The sequence below is a fragment of the Manis javanica genome, chromosome 11 (assembly GCF_040802235.1).
Source record: "Manis javanica isolate MJ-LG chromosome 11, MJ_LKY, whole genome shotgun sequence".
Lineage (NCBI taxonomy): Eukaryota > Metazoa > Chordata > Mammalia > Pholidota > Manidae > Manis > Manis javanica.
The window spans coordinates 69,021,358-69,037,459 of record NC_133166.1 but is presented as its reverse complement, the minus strand read 5'-3'; the positions used below and the strand labels follow the sequence as shown (position 1 = coordinate 69,037,459).

The window sequence follows — 16,102 nt, the reverse complement described above, 5'->3', positions numbered from 1 at the left end:
TTGGTGTTGTCCTCCTTTGGTCCCTTCTGTTGGGAGTTCGGTGTGCTTCTGTGGTCTGAGCAACTATTTCCTCACCCAGTTTGGGGAAGTTTTCAGCAATTGTTTCTTCAAATACACTTTATAACTCTTTTTCTCTCTCTTCTTCTTCTTCTGGTACCCCTATAATGCCGATATTGTTCCATTTGGATTGGTCACACACTTCTCTTAATATTCTTTCATTCCTGGAGATCCTTTTATATCTCTGTGTGTCAGCTTCTCTGCATTTCTGTTCTCTGTTTTCTATTCCATTAATGGCCTCTTGCATCTCATCAATTCTGCTTTTAAGTCCTTACAGAGATTGTTTTATTTCTGTATTCTCCCTCCGTACTTTATCTGTTGGCTCTTGCATTTTTTTCTGCAGCTCCATCAGCATGCTTATGACCTTAATTTTGAATTATTTTTCGGAAAAATTGGTTAAGTCTGTCACCCCAAGCTCCTTCTCAGGGGTTGTCTCTGGTAGTCTGGTCTATATCAAATTCTTCTGCCTTTTCATGGCGATAGAGGTAGTTGTGGGGGGTTGGCATGTGTGTCAGGTGAGAGAATCATGTCCCTTCTTGCTAGTTTGTGGCCTTCCTCTCCTGTGAGAATGACAACCCCTCACAGCCTGTGCTAGGCAGCTGCATGCCGATGGGGTCTCTGAGTCACAGGCGACTGCAGAGGCAGCTCTGTGCAGCTGCTGTGGGTGTGGCTGGTCTCAGGCTGCTGCTCTGCTATGTTGGAGTGTCGCCAGAGGGGGAACTGACAGGAGGCTTCTTATTGCCATGAGGGGCCTCTGAGCTGTGCTGATGCCCAAGGGGTTAGGGCGCCTGGAGTTCCCTGGGTTCCCAGCTGCCTAGCTGGGTGTGCCAGGATGCTTCTGTCCAGCTGTGGGGTCCCTGTCCTTTAAGACTTTCAAAATGCACTCGCTTTTCTTTTGTCCCAGGGGTGCCGGCTCCGGGACTCCCTCACAGGTTTTAGTGTTCTGTTTCCCTAGTATCCAGCACACCACGCACTGTGTATCTGTGCTCCCGGTGTGGATAGCTAGGGTTGGGTATTCAGCTGTCCTGGGCTCCCACTCCCTCCCCGCTTTGACTCCTCTCCTCCCTCCGGGAGCTGGGGTGAGGGGTGCTCGGGTCCCGCCAGGCCAGGGCTTGTATCTTACCCCCTTCATGAGGTGCTGGGTTCTCGCAGGTGTGGATGTAGCCTGGCTATTGTCCTGTATCTTCTGGTATCTCTTTTAGGAATAGTAGTATTTGTTGTATTTTCAAAAATATATATGGTTTGGAAGGAGATTTTTACTGCTCTGCTCATGCCACCATCTTGGCTCTTCCCTTCAGGCAGTTCATTTTTAATAGTCCTAACTTTTACATCATTCTAATAGTTTTCCTTTTTCTTCTTGATACTGTATTTCCAGTCTATTTTCTTAAAGAATTATATTCTTGTATGTAATGTTTTTATAGTTGAAAGTCTTTTTATGGATCACTCTGTCATACTTCAGTGCAACAAAAATATGTATGTAAACTGAATTTTTTCCTTGTGATCATGAGGATATATATTTTATTAACCTATAGGAAAATTATCTTTATCATTATTAGTTCACAGTTGCCCAAAACAACATAAATATATTAAAATGTTGATAAAAATTATATAAAATTCATTGGAAATGCTTCTCCTGTGACATGTATAAGCTTTAGTTTGCTTAGATTTTTCCAATTAGGTCATGTAGCTATCAGTGAATATTGTTTATTGCTATAACAAGATAAGGTTTAGTATCAGTTCTGTTCCTGCTTTTTATTTTCATGCTGGAGAGATTGTATTCACATAAATAAGTAAATGGAAATGGAGAGACTTTTTTAAAAATAGGAATTCTTTGAGTTCCTTATGAATTATATGCTAAGAACCAAGGTGATCTCATCAAAATCTACCTTTTTGTGTGTCAGTTAACAACTTGCTGAGTCCTCCAGCTTATTGGAAGGAAAACTGAAAACATCTGACTTAACAAAAAAATTAGCAACTCTGGTCAGTCAGTACTTATGTTTGGGGATGTACACAAAGTGAACAAGAGGGCTGGTAGTAAGGAGCTTCAGCCATGACCTTTGGTGACCAGGAGCGCTCCCTCCCACAGGCAGGTCAGTTGTAGGGAACAGCTGGAGGGAGCTGATGTGTCTGCGCTCCCTGGAAAGACTACGGAGCAGGAGCAAACCAGCTAAATGCTGGGGCCCCTAATATGCTTTTCTCCAAAAGCTTCCATTTGAGGCCTTTTTAGTGACTGCCCTCATAGGAATGACTCATATTCTTAGTGGCTGTTGGCATTGAAAATATCCTGAGACTTTAAATGTGGAGAAAGTGGACAATACTATCTTTTGTATTATATAGACCTTATAATTTTTAGAACATATGTCTATATATTATCCCATTTGCTTTATACAATCCTGTGTAGTAGGGTAGATGGATATTACATCTAAAGCAGAAATGAAGAATGGATCCAAAGGGTTTTTGTGCATGTCCTATAACTCCCAGAGCTTTGTGTAGTGAACTGGCGCTGAAATCTAGATTCTCTGATTCCTTACTCAGTCCTCTTTCCACAACAAGATACTTTAACTCAGTAGTTTCCAGACACAATTGTAGGCCCATCCACCAGTATCTTTGGAATATTCATCGCTTGAAGGCCTCCATTACTTCTTTTGGGCCCCCTGTAACCAGTTGGGAGAAGCTTCGTTAGAAGCTGGGGTTGCCTCTTCAAGATAACTGTGAAATTGTGTGGAGGAAACTGTGTTTCTGTAGTCACAACTTTTGGAGCGTTTCTGGGGCTGGGAATTTAGTACTTACTGTTTGGATGTAGGGAGAGCACAGATTCTGGAGAAACTAGAGCCTAACCCCTCTTCTGCTCCTTATGATGGAGTCCACACAGAAGTGTGAAGCCATCATCACCCACTTTAATGGAAAATACATCAAGACACCCCCTGGAGGATGAGGTGAGGCATTTGGGCATCAGGCTAAGAGGCTGATTGCAGAAAAAGCTCTGGAGGTGTCTGCCTGAGCTTGAGAAGTCTGTGTGAGGCCAGGACCCAGTGCCTGCCTGCTTTCTCTTTTGGCAGGCCCACCTGATCCCTTGCTTTTCAGATTTGCTGATGGTGGTCCAAAAAAACAGCAGAACCAAGGAAAATTTGTGCAGAATGGATGGGCTTGGCCAAGGAATGGAGACATGATAAGAGGACCTTGGAGAAGCTGGGGGCACTAAGGACATCAGAGGGGTCAGAAGTTGCCATTGTCTCATGTCTGTGAGCTTACATGGCGAGCTTGAGAGCTGCAGGATATAACAGAGACCCTGACTGCAGAGGGTGCTCTTTGGCGTGGGTCTTGAGCGGGACTTTACAGCACAACCAGAAAAGTTCTGGGACAGCTGCAGTGGGACTTGTCAGACTGCACTTTAATCAGTTGAACCAAATCCATCCCAGCCTCGACATTCTCCTGTCCTCACCCAAGGGCTGTCCGTGTGAACACCGTGTTCTTTCTGTATAGGATGGTATGGCCTTGACCTATCGCCCCACCACAGCTCTTCAGAATGGGTGAGGGTGTTTTTTATAACCAGGCCACATGAAAATTACAACAGCTTGTGTCCAGACACCCATATGTTTCACCTTGTTTTTAAATAGTGGGAAGTGCCTGTGTCTGTCAGTTGGGCCCTCACTTTGTGGTTCCCTGTGACTCTTACTGATGCAGCTCCTTCCCACAGGTTTCACCCAGCTCCATAGAGCATCACCCCCACAGAATGCTCTCTCAGTCTGCACTCCCCATGTCTTCCATCTCCTGTGTCTTCATACCAGGTATGCTCATGCCAAAAAAGTGTGGGGTAGGTTTCCCTATCACTGTGTTTTAGATGAAGGAGTAAAAGGCTGGAAACTACTTTTTTGTTTTCTTCCTTTATACATACTACACACAAATAATTTTACAGACTAGCATAATATGTGATCACATTACATGTATATAGACTGTTGCAGAAGCATCCTGTTATTCCCTGTCCACCACCCTACAAGTACACCCATGTTAATTTCCTACTATTTTCCATGTTTTTCTTTATGTGCATATACACATAATATGTAGGATTTGGGAAGTCATTGTTCATTTTATAAAAATTTCATGTCATATTAAATATGTTTTTGTGATTCTCAAAGTATGGCCCATTGGGCTCCATCCAGATATACTGAGTGAGAAACTCTGGGGACAGGTCCCTGCACTCTGAGTTTTAATAAGCCCTCCAGGTGAATCTGGTGCTGCTTATGTTGAGATCCTCTTGTTCTGATTATTCTTTTTAATAGTCGCCTTGTATTTCATGCTGCAGGCGCGCCAGAATTCTTCAGCTGCGCCTAGGGAGGGGCATTCTCCTGGACTTCAGTTTTTCTGATACAGATTACGCTCCAGTACACATCCTATCCCTATACCCTTGCATTTGAGTGCTTGTATTCCCGGGGGCAAATACCGTAGGAGTGCGACATATGGGTTGAGTAATGGATGAACTTGCGGTTTTACAGGGATTGCCAGCTTGCTCTCCACAGAGGCCGTGTAGACTCACATGTGTCCCCAGTGTTGGGAGCACCCCTTTTCCTCCCTCCGGTGTAGGTGGTGCTGCTCTTGTTTTTCCTACCATGACAGGTATAAAGTGCAGCCATGCTGATTTGCACTTCCATGACTGCACTGAGTTTAAACATTTTTTTTTTTGTTCATCGTATTTGGATTGGCTCTTCTCTCATTGCTCTTCATGTGCTTGGCCCATTTTTCTGTTTGGTTACTTGTTCTTTCCCATCAACTTATAAAATCTATTTGTATAAGTATTAACCTCTGAATGTTATTTTTGTTACCAAATATTTTGTTACCTTTTACCAAAATTTAATTTTTGTCCATTGACTTTGTAGTCCTTAAGCCCGAGCTGTGCATCAGAACCACTTGGTGAGCTTACTGGACCTAGGTTACGGGGAGCACGTGAAGAGCTCTGGTGCAGTAAGTCTAGGGCAGAAGGTGAGGCTCTGAACTCCCAGGTGCCGCTGCGCTGCCATACTTTGGGAATCACTAGCTTTTGCCACACGAAAGTTTAACATTTGTGTATAGTTCAGTATATCTGCTTTTTCACAACAGTGTTTGAATTTCTCATCTTAATTAAAAAGGTCTTCTCAGATCCTATATTGGACACATGGTCTCCAAGATATATTTCATTGTTTCACATTTAAATGTGTAATTATCAGGAAGTTATTTTTGTATATGGCATAAGGTAGGAGTCCTATTGTAGTTTCTTTCAAAATGTTAACTAGTCCCAGCACCAGTTTATTAAATAATCCATCCTCTTCCCTCTGATTTGAAATGCTACCTTTGTCATACAATAAATACTGGGATTTATTTCTGTATTCTTTATTCCCTTCCAATGATCTTTATATCTGTTCTTACTCTAATAATATATTGATTTGATCACAGTGGTATTCATAATCTGCTCTAAGATTTGTTAAGACAAAACCCTCTTCTCCACTCTTGTATTCTTTTCTTTGCAATTGTTTTGGCATTTACTCTGTATAAAGTTTACGATCATTTTATAGAATTTTTTAAAAGCTGTGAGGATTTTAATTGGAATCACATTACATTTGTATATTTGTTTAAGAGACCTGAATTTTTAAAGTCCTGTACCTTTTCACCTGAGATAAGGTATTTATTTTCATGTTTTCAAATTTTTTTATGCCCTTCAATAAAATTTTTGTTTTGTTTATATAGATTTTATGCTTCTCTTGTTAAATACATTCCTATGTGTTCTATATGATTTTATAAGCAACATTCCTATGTGTTCTATATGATTTTATAAGCATTTTTAGATGCCTATTGGTATGTTCAAGAAAGCTATGATTTATGTTCATCTATTTCATATGCAGTTAACTTATCAAATCTTATTACTACTGGTACATTTTACTGAGCCGGTTAGGTTTTCTAGGTATGCAGTTACATCATCAGCACAAAATAATAGTTTTCTGTTCCCTTCTGATTTTATGCCCATTGTGTTCTTATCTAATTGTACTTATTTGACCAACTGTATGGCACATTACTATGATTGCAATGGTTTTAATATTTCTCTGTTTAGTGTTAGCAAATAGTTTTTGGTAATAGGCTTTAATATATGTGAGTAGTTTCTTTGTAGTCCCTATTTTCCTTTATGATTTTTTATTCTTAAATTGAAGTATAGCTGATGTACAATATTATATTGGTTTCAAATCTACAAGTGATTCAGCCATTACATACATTACAAAATGCATAACGAATGTAGTTACCATCTTTCAGCATACAAATTTAAACACTATTGACTATATTCCCTGTGCTTTACTTTCTTCCCTGTGACTAATTTATTTTATGATTGGAAGTTTGTACCTTTTTATCCCCTTCACCTATTTCGCCCACCACACCACCCCTAAAGCTACCACCAAGTGTGTTCTGTGTTTCTGAGTGTATTTCTGTTTTGTTTGTTCATTTGTTTTAAAAATTCCACATAATAACTTAGATCATATGGTATCTGTCTTATCTCTGTCTGACTTATTTCACTGAGCATAATACCTTTTAGGTCCATCCATGTTGCTGTGAACGGCAAGATTTCATTCCTTTTTATGGCTAACATTCCTCTGTGTGTGTGTGTGTGTGTGTGTGTGTGTGTGTGTGTGTGTGTGTGTGTGTGATTTTTTAAAAATAAATGCTGCTTAATTTTACCAAATGTCTTTTCAGCATATAATTTTATAGTATGGCTTTTTCCTTCAACTTTGACTTATGTCAGTAGTTTCTGGTGAACAATCCTTACATTTTTTAAATAAACCCTACTTGTTTATTGTGATGTATTTCTAGTTTCTCACTGCTAATTTTTGTCATTAAAAAATTGATATATAATTTATATACTGTAACATTCACCCTCTTAAAGTGTACAAACCAGTAGTTTTAGTATATTTACAAAGTTACACAACTATCACCAATCTTCACCACCTGAGAAAGAAAGAAATGGTGCACACTAGTAGTCATTCCTTGACCCACAGCCACTGGCAGCCACTAATGTGTGTGTGTGTCTGTAGGCTTGCCTCCTCTGGAAATTTTATGTAAATGGAAGCATGCAGTGTATGTCTTCTGTGTCTGGCTGCTCTCACATGTTCCCAGGGCCTCTCCATGTTCTGGTGTGTAGCTGTAGTTACTTCTTTTATGACTGAATCATGTCCTGTGGTGCAGGCACACATTTGTCATCTGTTTATCAGCTGATGGCCATCGAGGTGTTCCCACCATCTGGCTGCTGGGAACCCGGTGTGCCGCTCGTGGCTGTGTCTTGGTGCCCTTGGGCGAACACCTAGGAGGAGAGTGGCTGGGACACATGGTAACTGCTGCAGTCACCCTTTGGAGGACCTGCCCAGCTGTGTTCGGGTGGCCCTCTGCTTGGCGTGCAGCCACCTAAGGGTGTGGGTGGCCTCCTGGTGACTCAGGACACTGAGCCTCTTTCATGTGCTTTTTGACCATATGTAAATCTTCTTAGATCATTATCTGCTCAAATCCTTTGCCCATTTTTAAATTGGGTTATTTGTTGAGCTAAGAGTTACTCATGTTTTTAAGTAGTTTATTCCTAATGTTCCTATTTTCTGAGGGGGCACTGTTAAACTTTTTTGGGGTTTTGCTGAATATTCTCAGATTTTTGGGTGAAACAGTAGTTTCTAGTCAATTAACAGTTTTTGCCTGTTTATTTTTGCTTACATTGAGAGTCACTCTGACGTCTCCTCTACATGTACCTCAACTGCCTTGGATGTACCCACACCAATACCTCATGCGGCCTTCAGTGAGTGTTCACACATGAGCGAAAGCCAAAGAGGCAGTTTGATGTAAAGACAACAGTGGGATTGATGACAGGAGTGTGAGTTCTGGTGCAGTACCTTTTGCAGCCCAAGTACAGTACCTTCAGTTCTGGGAGTTTGCTGTCCATAGACAAGGGTCCCTCTGGATAGATGGGCAGAGCACTCATCCTGCTGCCTGCCTGTCATTTCTCAGGATTTTCTTTTTTTTTATTAAGGTTTCATTGATATACACTCTTATGAAGGTTTCACATGAAAAACACTGTGATCACTACATTCACCCCTATTATCAAGTCCCCCCCACACCTCACTGAAGTCATTGTCCATCAGCATAGTAAGATGCCACAGAGTCACTACTTGTCTTCTCTGTGCTATACTGCCTTCCCCATGCCCCCCCAACACCATGTGTGCCAATCATAATGCCCCTCAGTTCCCTCCTCCCTCCCGCTCTCCCCCACCTCCCTTCCCCTTTGGTAACCACTAGTCCCTTCTTGGAGTCTGTGAGTCTGCTGCTGTTTTGTCCCTTCATTTTGCTTTGTTGTTATACTCCACAAATGAGCATTTCTCAGGATTTTTAAATGTCTGTCTTCAGTGGTCCTGGTAGTCCCGTCACTGCTCCAGGTGGCCTCACAGAGGTGCTGCCCACTGACACTGCATTTACTTTTGCTGCTGCCACCAGGGCTCAGTCCTGATACCAGGGACCACCACCCGATTTCTCTCCAGCCAGCCCTGGTGATGGGACCTCTTATCCAGCAACAGGGCCACCTCTCCCTCATCAGCACAGGCACAGTAGGGTGACTTCTGGTTATCAGCTCCTGACGATAAGGAGACCTGTGTGCTACTCTTCAGTAGACACTTGTGAGTGAACATGGGAATCGCTCCAGTGTCATCGATGGCACACTCAAAATAGGAGCTAAACTAAGAAGAAGATGATCCAGCGGCCAGGAAAGCAGCCATTCTGCTCCCCAGCCCGCTCCCTCCAACTGATTCCTATATGTGGAACTAAAAGTGTTTCTACCTACATACTAGTTTATCTAGGAATTCATACACATTTCCTAGAAAGGTTTATCAAAACAGTAACCTAGAGGAATGGATGAAGCCCTTTTGGTTTCTTGTAGGCCTGCTGTATTCTGATGGGCACCTGATGGCTTCATAGTAGAGGAGACAGCAAGCGAGGAAAAGCAGGAGACAGGAGGGGGAAGGGAGTCACGCAGGCAGAAGTCTCTCCAAGCTGGAGCGCTTCAGGACCACCCAAATCGCTTTTGAATGATTACATGGCTAAATTATAGCATGAATATTTTTTAAAGATCCCCAAGCTTTAAATGTAGCCCAGAATCATGGCTCTGAGCTTGTTTTCATTCTAGTACATGCCAGCCACTGCAGCCACCTGCCTGTGCACCCCTGTGCCTTCTGCCAACACTTCAGGTGAGGTAAGAGCATTATCATCTCTCTGGATTGAGGACAGGAACATGAGCAGAAGCAGCTCTTCCCATGAAGGTCTTCCCCTCTTCAGTGGGTCTATGCTCACAAACAGCTGGTAGGTTTGCGAGGGATGTAAGAACTGAAGACTCAGTCTGTGACCTTGAGAGGAGCCCTTGCTCACGTTTGGCCAGATGGCAGTTCCACCAGCCCACTGGCCTTGGGAGGAGCGCAGGCCGCTCCAAATGCTGGGGAAGCAACACTGCGTGTGCGAGCTCACAGGTGTGAGGGAGTAGATAGGTAGGGCCCTCAACTCTGGATGGTGGCAGCCAGGCTACCTTAGAGGCAGGTAAGGAAAGGGAGGCACAGGATGACGGTCCTGCCTCGGCTGTGCAGGAAAGCAGTGGCCCACAAAACCAGGTACCAGTGGGCTCTCCCGCAGAACCTGGGGTCTGCTCTTTCCAGTTCAGCAAATGGCAGTGGTAGGGGCTACATGCCAGGGCGCTGGGTGGGCTGAGCAGCCTGGGGTCAGCCAGGTCCTCGTGTCTGTCGTCCCCCTCCCTGCTCTCTGCTTTCACCCTCTTTGGGACCCCCTCACCATCTCTGAATACAGGTGAATTCTTGGAGATGGTAATGCAGGCTACGGAGGGCTAAGCAAGAATACAGACTGTCTGTGGTGCTGCTGAGGACGACATGTGGCCAACATTTGTCACAGGCCTGGAAAAAGACATGTCTGCACTCCTGCCATGCTATTCCTCCATACCTGGTGGGGCCTGGGGAGCCGTCACTTCTGAGCATACTGCCTTCTAGCAAATCAGAAAACTCTTCCTTCCTGCAGAGACGCTTCTGTGTCTCATCTCTAATCACAATGTGCACTTTCCCTGTTCCAAAGGGACATGGTGCTTCAGGCCTCTTCTCATCTCTGTGGAATACAGCTTCCAATGTGCTGGATTCACTTAGGGAGGCTTTTTAAAGATTTTGTTATTGTTTCTAATCTTAAAAAAAGAAAGGTGTGGTGCTAGAACATTGATGGAGTTCTACTGTGGGCCTTTCTTACTGAGTTTAGTTACAAACTTTTTTGGTGTCTGTATGTAAGAAAATACACAGAGTTAAAGATTTCTGTTGTCTAAAGCTCACATATCCCATCTTTTCTTCATACATTCTTTCTCTTATCCAGATTGTTGTTCTTCCCATATAGCAGAGCCTGCCTACTTCACCTTGTTACAATTTTTAATTTTTTGAATTCTTTTTTGAATGACATCTCATGTGGAGTTTTGGGGGGCTGGGTAAGGAACAATGCAGAAGACTAAGTAGGCAGTGGAAGTGGCCTTTCCACCCTCTGCCCTACTTCCTGGGAGGAGAGACTGGACTTGCCTTCAGGAGGCGGAGGTGTGACTGAGGCTCACTTAAGGAGACAGTCCCGTAGCCTTTGGAAGCCATCTGTGAGCCAGATTTGGATGAAGACCAGATCTTCCCAGGAAGGTCCCAGAAGGGTGGACTCACTGGCTTCTAATTCTCACCAGCCAGGTCAGTGCCCTCTGAGGGCATCTTTGCCAGCTGCCAGCTTCTGGGAATACCCACTTTCCTGCTCCTAGATGGTCTTCACTGCAGGGCTGTGACTGTGGATCCACTTGGGTCCCTTCCCCACTGCCTCACTTCTGGCCCAGGGGCTCTCGAGGAGGTGATCTGGCCTCCAGTGGCCCTTTGGCAGTCTCTCGGAGACACTGTTGATCGTCATGCCTGAAGCTGGGATCTGTGCTCTGGGCATCCAGTGCTGGAGAACAAGGGTACCCCCGCGCCCTGCAGTGCGCAGGCTGGCCCCGCCTGCCTGATGGAGTATCTGGCTCAGAATGTCAGTAGTACTAAGGCTGAGTCCTGCCCTCCCAACTAGAGGACTTGGTAAATTCCCCCCAACCCTGGACACAAATGTCTTTTGAGAGGAGTCCTTGAGTATTGCCTAACTTTGACCCTTTGATACCTCTGCACACAGCAAGAGTTGCCCTCAAAAGGCATGTGCTGTTGTATACCTGCCATCTGAGCACACACCTTAAGAGGATCGAGGTGGGGATCATTCTGGGTGTGCTGTGCAGGGCAGGAAAAGGCATAGTTCCTCACAGCTCAGCCCCACTTGTTACAGACGTGCATACATTCTCAGTCAGACTAATTGGCCAGAACATGCCCCAGCCCCCTCCTCGGAGGACATGGCCCTTGGCATGTCCTGTTGGTGCCAGGGCAACTGCTCCTGCCCTGAAATGAGGGACACTCAGCCCCAAGGCTGACTGGGCCTTTTGTGGGAGGGTGCGGGTTGGGGTTAGAAAGGTGTAAGGCATATAGTGTGGGAGAGATGGTGTTTCTAGTGTTTTTAACCAAAGAATTTGAAATGCTGCCCAACTAGGAAGCCTGGTCAATGCCCTCGTCAGTCGTGTGGGTGGGGTGGGAGGACATCACTCCTCTGAGGGCGAAGACTGCACTTCACTGCTCCAGCACCCACCCCTGGCCTGGACGCCCTCAGCCCAGCTCCATTCCCGGTCCTTCCTTCCTACTGACCAGTGAGCCCGTGTCGCCCCCTAGTGCCTGCGATGCCTCCCGCTGCTTCAGCGGCAGCTCTGGGGCTGCCCTGTGGGCTGTAGTTGAGGGAATGGAACGTTGGAGAGATGCCCAATGGGGGCTTGGCATTCTGGGGAGAAGCCACTGCTGTGTGGCACATGTGCCTCACCTGGGAGAGCCCAGTGCTGCACTCAGGAGGGGCTGCTCTGATCTCAGGGCAGTTAAAATTGGGCCGGAAATTAGGTCTGTAACTTGTCCCCAGGTTCTGCTGAACCAGCTTCTGAGAAGAGGTGTGGGTATGAGGGAAGCAGCTCAGTGGGTCTGTAGAATGAAGTCTGAAGCCCTCTGCCTGGTCTATGGTTCGTCCATTCCCTCTACAACTTCTCCAGTTCTGTGCAACCTGCACTGTAGGTCCATCCAAGCATTATCAAGTTCCCCTACCCATTACTGTTGCTTCTATCCCTGGCACATCCGCTGGTTTTCAAACCTTCATTTTCCCAAGCAGATCCCAGAACTCCCTTATCCTTGTGTCAGACCTACCTCAGTGTCACCATTCAGCAAAGCACAAGCACAGGGATTGTGATCTTTCCTTTACTCTGTCCTTCCCTTTATGAGGGCAGGAAAGGGCTCATGATCAAATGCAACTATTTCTGTAGTGTCTTTGGGGTGTTTCACTCACTACCCAGGATGTTTAACTCCTTGCTGCGGTAGGCCGGTGGGTAGGACGTGCAGGGATTGCCTAGGATATGCACTAATGTTTAGCAGCCACTCCCAGGAACACTAACATTGGAGCTGAGCTCAGAACTTTGGGGCTGGCCAAGAGTGGCCACACAGCTGAGAAGGTGAGTATGCACCAGAGAGGAAATTTGTTCCAGGGCTGGAGGCAGGTGCCCTCCACCTTATTCCAGTTAGTTCAGAGGGCTCACCAAAACCAACTTTCAGTCTGAGTAAAGCCAGCCCACCACTGGTGTGACCTATCCCCAACCTTCAGGGTGGCGTGATACCCCACATGCACTTGTCACCCTGGGCAGCCATTCAACTTACACTCAAGCACACTTTGCACAGTTGTCTCCCCACCAAGGCTCCTGGCCTCATGCCCACCCATGTCGGTGCCACCCTCCAGCTGCCTTTTCCCTCCTGACTCCTGGTATTTGCGTGTTCCCCCCCTACAATTCGCTTCTTTTACACCAACTTTTACTTTGAAATAAAAAAATCTGCCTCCTGGTATCTTACCCATGTGTTAAGTTGGGGACTTGGGTGACAGGCCCACATTTGCTTCTAGGGACACGGGTGGCAGCTTAAGAAGCAGAGGCTATGTCTCATGAGGTAGGGACGGGGCATCTGTGCCACTTGGCTCCAGCACCTTGGCCAGAAGCACAGAGCACCCTTCCTGTCCACACACGTTCCACTTGCGGTGCCTCGTCATATGGCAGATCGAGCACAGAAGCCAAGGGATAAACTGTGACATTTAGGGGCATGTGGTTTCCTGGCCTGCTTCCTCCCACATCACACCAGTCCCACTCACCTCAACCCCTGGTCTTCCTGAGGCGAATGCACGGGGCAGTGCTGGCAGGAAGGTAAATACACAGAGTCCTTTGAATCTCTATCAAATGTGGTTTTTATTCAACTGACAAGCACTTTTCTACAGTTGCACTTGTGGAACATCACATGGCAAAAACAGGAGTTTTTCTCTAGCTTTTTTTTTCTTTTTAAACCTTATTAAAAATGAGATTGGTCCTAAAAATATAGAAAGAAATAAATTTAAATTCACAAAAAACTGTACATTATCAAAAAGTCACTAAAACACCACATTTGGTTATATAAAAGTCCCTTTTGTTGTAAAAGGAACATGGAAACTTGGTGTTGATGATGTGGTTTCTTCCTGTTACCAGACTGAACAGGGCCAGAGTGTGCCTTACTTGTTTTCTGACCTGCCTTCCCTACTGAAGACTCTTGTCAAGAGAAAGCCCACCCAGAAGGGGCAGTGAAGATGTGGGAAGGAAAGTAAAAAAGGCCTCGATCGTGCCCCCCAGCCCCAGGGAAGCCAGGGCTCCCCACCACTGAAGATACCTGGTCCCCAGGGGAGGGGAGGGGATGGAGCTGGGAGAGGAACACAGTGGGACCAACTGACATTTCACTCCTTGCCTCCCAAAATAAAATTAATCTATTTTATGCCAGGGGAAAACCGCCTGGGGGTGAAAGAACCCCCAACTCTTAACAGTTCTGAACATCTAACACAAAGTCTGTTACAGCACACTTATTTAGATAAAATATAAATATTTATGCATAATATAAAGTCAATTCAAATATTCTTCAATCAACCTCTTATTTAAAAGCAAAAAAAAAAATCTCAAATAAAAGTTTTGAGGTTTATCTGACAGAAAAGGCGACTTTAGAGACAGGCTATGGGAGGAGCATTAAGGAGCGGGGGGGGGGGGGGGTGCTGCCCCAGGACCCACACTGCCCCACCCCCTTCAGTGGCTAGTCAGTGCTGCCGAGGTACAGGGCCTGCCCCCCACACCCTCTCCCCACCAGTGGGACACCTCTGGGATGCCTCTGCTCTGCCTGAGCCAGCCAGAAGCCACCTCCCCAGTGCAAGTACCCGTAATCTCTGATGGGAGGGGCTCTGCTGAGCAGGAAAGCAGGGGGCTGGACCCAGGGCTATAGCTGGGAGTTAGTAGCCTCCCTTTCTGTGATGGGGCTCAATTTGGGCAGTCACACAAGGGCAGTGGTGGACCCAGACCCCTCCTCCCTACTCTTGTGCTCCAGGGTCTCTGCTGCTGGGGAAGGGGTCCTGGGGTAGGAAGTAGAGAAGGGGAGGAAAGTATAACAAAACCCACAGAAACTCACAGACTGGGAAAGGTCCAGTTCTACACCCTTCCCTGCAAAAGCTGAGGGCTCAAAGCTGGTGAAAGGAGAGTTCCACTAAAGATTGCACAGTTTGAAAAGGCTGGAACAGGAATGACTGGGAGTGAGAGGAGTGAGGCACAGCCCTGTACCCAGAAAAAGAAACTCCTGTGGTTTCCCACAAGAAAAAAAAAGTGATGGTCTGAAACAATGGGAGAAGGTGGGGATACAGAACACACAGTTTGGGAGACTGAACAGATGCCGTCACATACAGGGGGCCCCGTCACAGCACCCTGCTGGGCTCTCTTCCACCCGCACACACACCACACGCCCCTCTCCGAGGCTGCTGCTCTCTGGCCTCCGCCTTGGGGTGCGCCCAGACTCAGCAGTAGTTGTCCCTGAGGAGTTCCCAAGAGGGAGGTTGGGGTAAAACGTGGGGAAGGAGGCTGCAAGGCCCAGGGTCCAGGGTGCTTTCCTGCCCTCTCCTCCCAAGCTGAGCTTCAGAAAAGGCTGGAAGCTCAGCTCTCGAGGAGTACACAATGTTAGAGGGGGCTGCCGTTGGCAGGAAGATGAAGACAGAGAAACCAGGACCTCTGAACTTTTCCCCAGGAGGGAAAAAAGACTTGGGGGAAGAGAAAAGGATGGAGGAACCCGTACATGATAGTTTTACACTATTGAATGAGAGGAAATGTGACCAGGGAGAGGAGGGAAAGGGACCTTGAGAGAGAAGCCAGGGAGGGACTGAGCATGGAAGCAGCATGTTCAGGGCCCGGTGTCCGGCTCGACACACCTGGGGGTTAAGTCCACTTCACTGGCCGTCACTGCGGGTCCACACACAGTACAGAGTGTTTCTTGGTTTCACACATTCACTAGAACTATTGCTATTGTTAAATAGCCCCAGAATACAGGGCACGTACAGAGGAGGAGAGGAAGCTGGAGAAGGAAGTAGGAACTTGTTCCTCCTCATTTTTAATTAGGAAATAAAACAGGAAAAATTGGGGTGTTTTTTTTTGGCTTTCAGTCCGGAAGGACCTCATCTCTACCCCTCTATTTGAGGAGCAAGAGGAGGAAAGGGAGAAAGGGGTGTAAGCTTAAGAGGGTGCAGGGTGCTGTCAAGGGCAGGATCAAAAATTAGGGGTGTCTCTGAGTCTGGCCCCAGGGCAGCATCAGCAGGTGAGAGTGGCAGGGTTTTGTTTGGAGGGCAGAGGAGATGCCACAAGGGGACTCCCCACCTCCTTTGCCTCACAGGTGGGCCTGTTTTCCCTGATAAAACTCTTCCCAGCGGCTCTCAAAGAAGCGGCGCATGATGTGCCCGGCCTTGCCCACTTCGGAGTCATCCTCGTTGAAGGTCTGGCAGTTGTCAAAGACCAGGAGTGCATCTGCCGCAAACTCCTCTGAGCTGGTGTACCTAGGGCAAGGGCAGA

General features: G+C 46.3%; 2 protein-coding genes and 1 long non-coding RNA gene across 14 annotated transcripts in view; 2 read left to right on the top strand and 1 right to left on the bottom strand.

Moving 5' to 3' along the window:
• Positions 1 to 9,160, top strand: part of RBMS2 (RNA binding motif single stranded interacting protein 2) — a 67,585-nt gene extending 58,425 nt beyond the window's left edge. Inside the window, 3 exon segments of the mRNA XM_073215759.1 lie at positions 2,914 to 2,993; positions 3,117 to 3,252; positions 8,435 to 9,160. Coding sequence (XP_073071860.1) covers positions 2,914 to 2,993; positions 3,117 to 3,252; positions 8,435 to 8,663 — 445 coding nt within the window. The 3' untranslated portion in view covers positions 8,664 to 9,160.
• LOC118970647 (uncharacterized) overlaps positions 1 to 16,102 on the top strand; it is a 455,888-nt gene that overhangs the window by 356,371 nt on the left and 83,415 nt on the right. The gene's annotated exons all lie outside the window — the stretch shown is intronic.
• BAZ2A (bromodomain adjacent to zinc finger domain 2A) overlaps positions 13,432 to 16,102 on the bottom strand; it is a 41,886-nt gene continuing 39,215 nt past the window's right edge. For all 12 annotated transcript variants that reach the window (XM_037024155.2, XM_017651942.3, XM_073216577.1 and 9 more), the window contains one exon: positions 13,432 to 16,086. In XM_037024155.2, the coding sequence (XP_036880050.2) occupies positions 15,921 to 16,086 (166 nt within the window). In that variant the 3' untranslated portion in view covers positions 13,432 to 15,920. The remainder of the gene's footprint in view (positions 16,087 to 16,102) is intronic.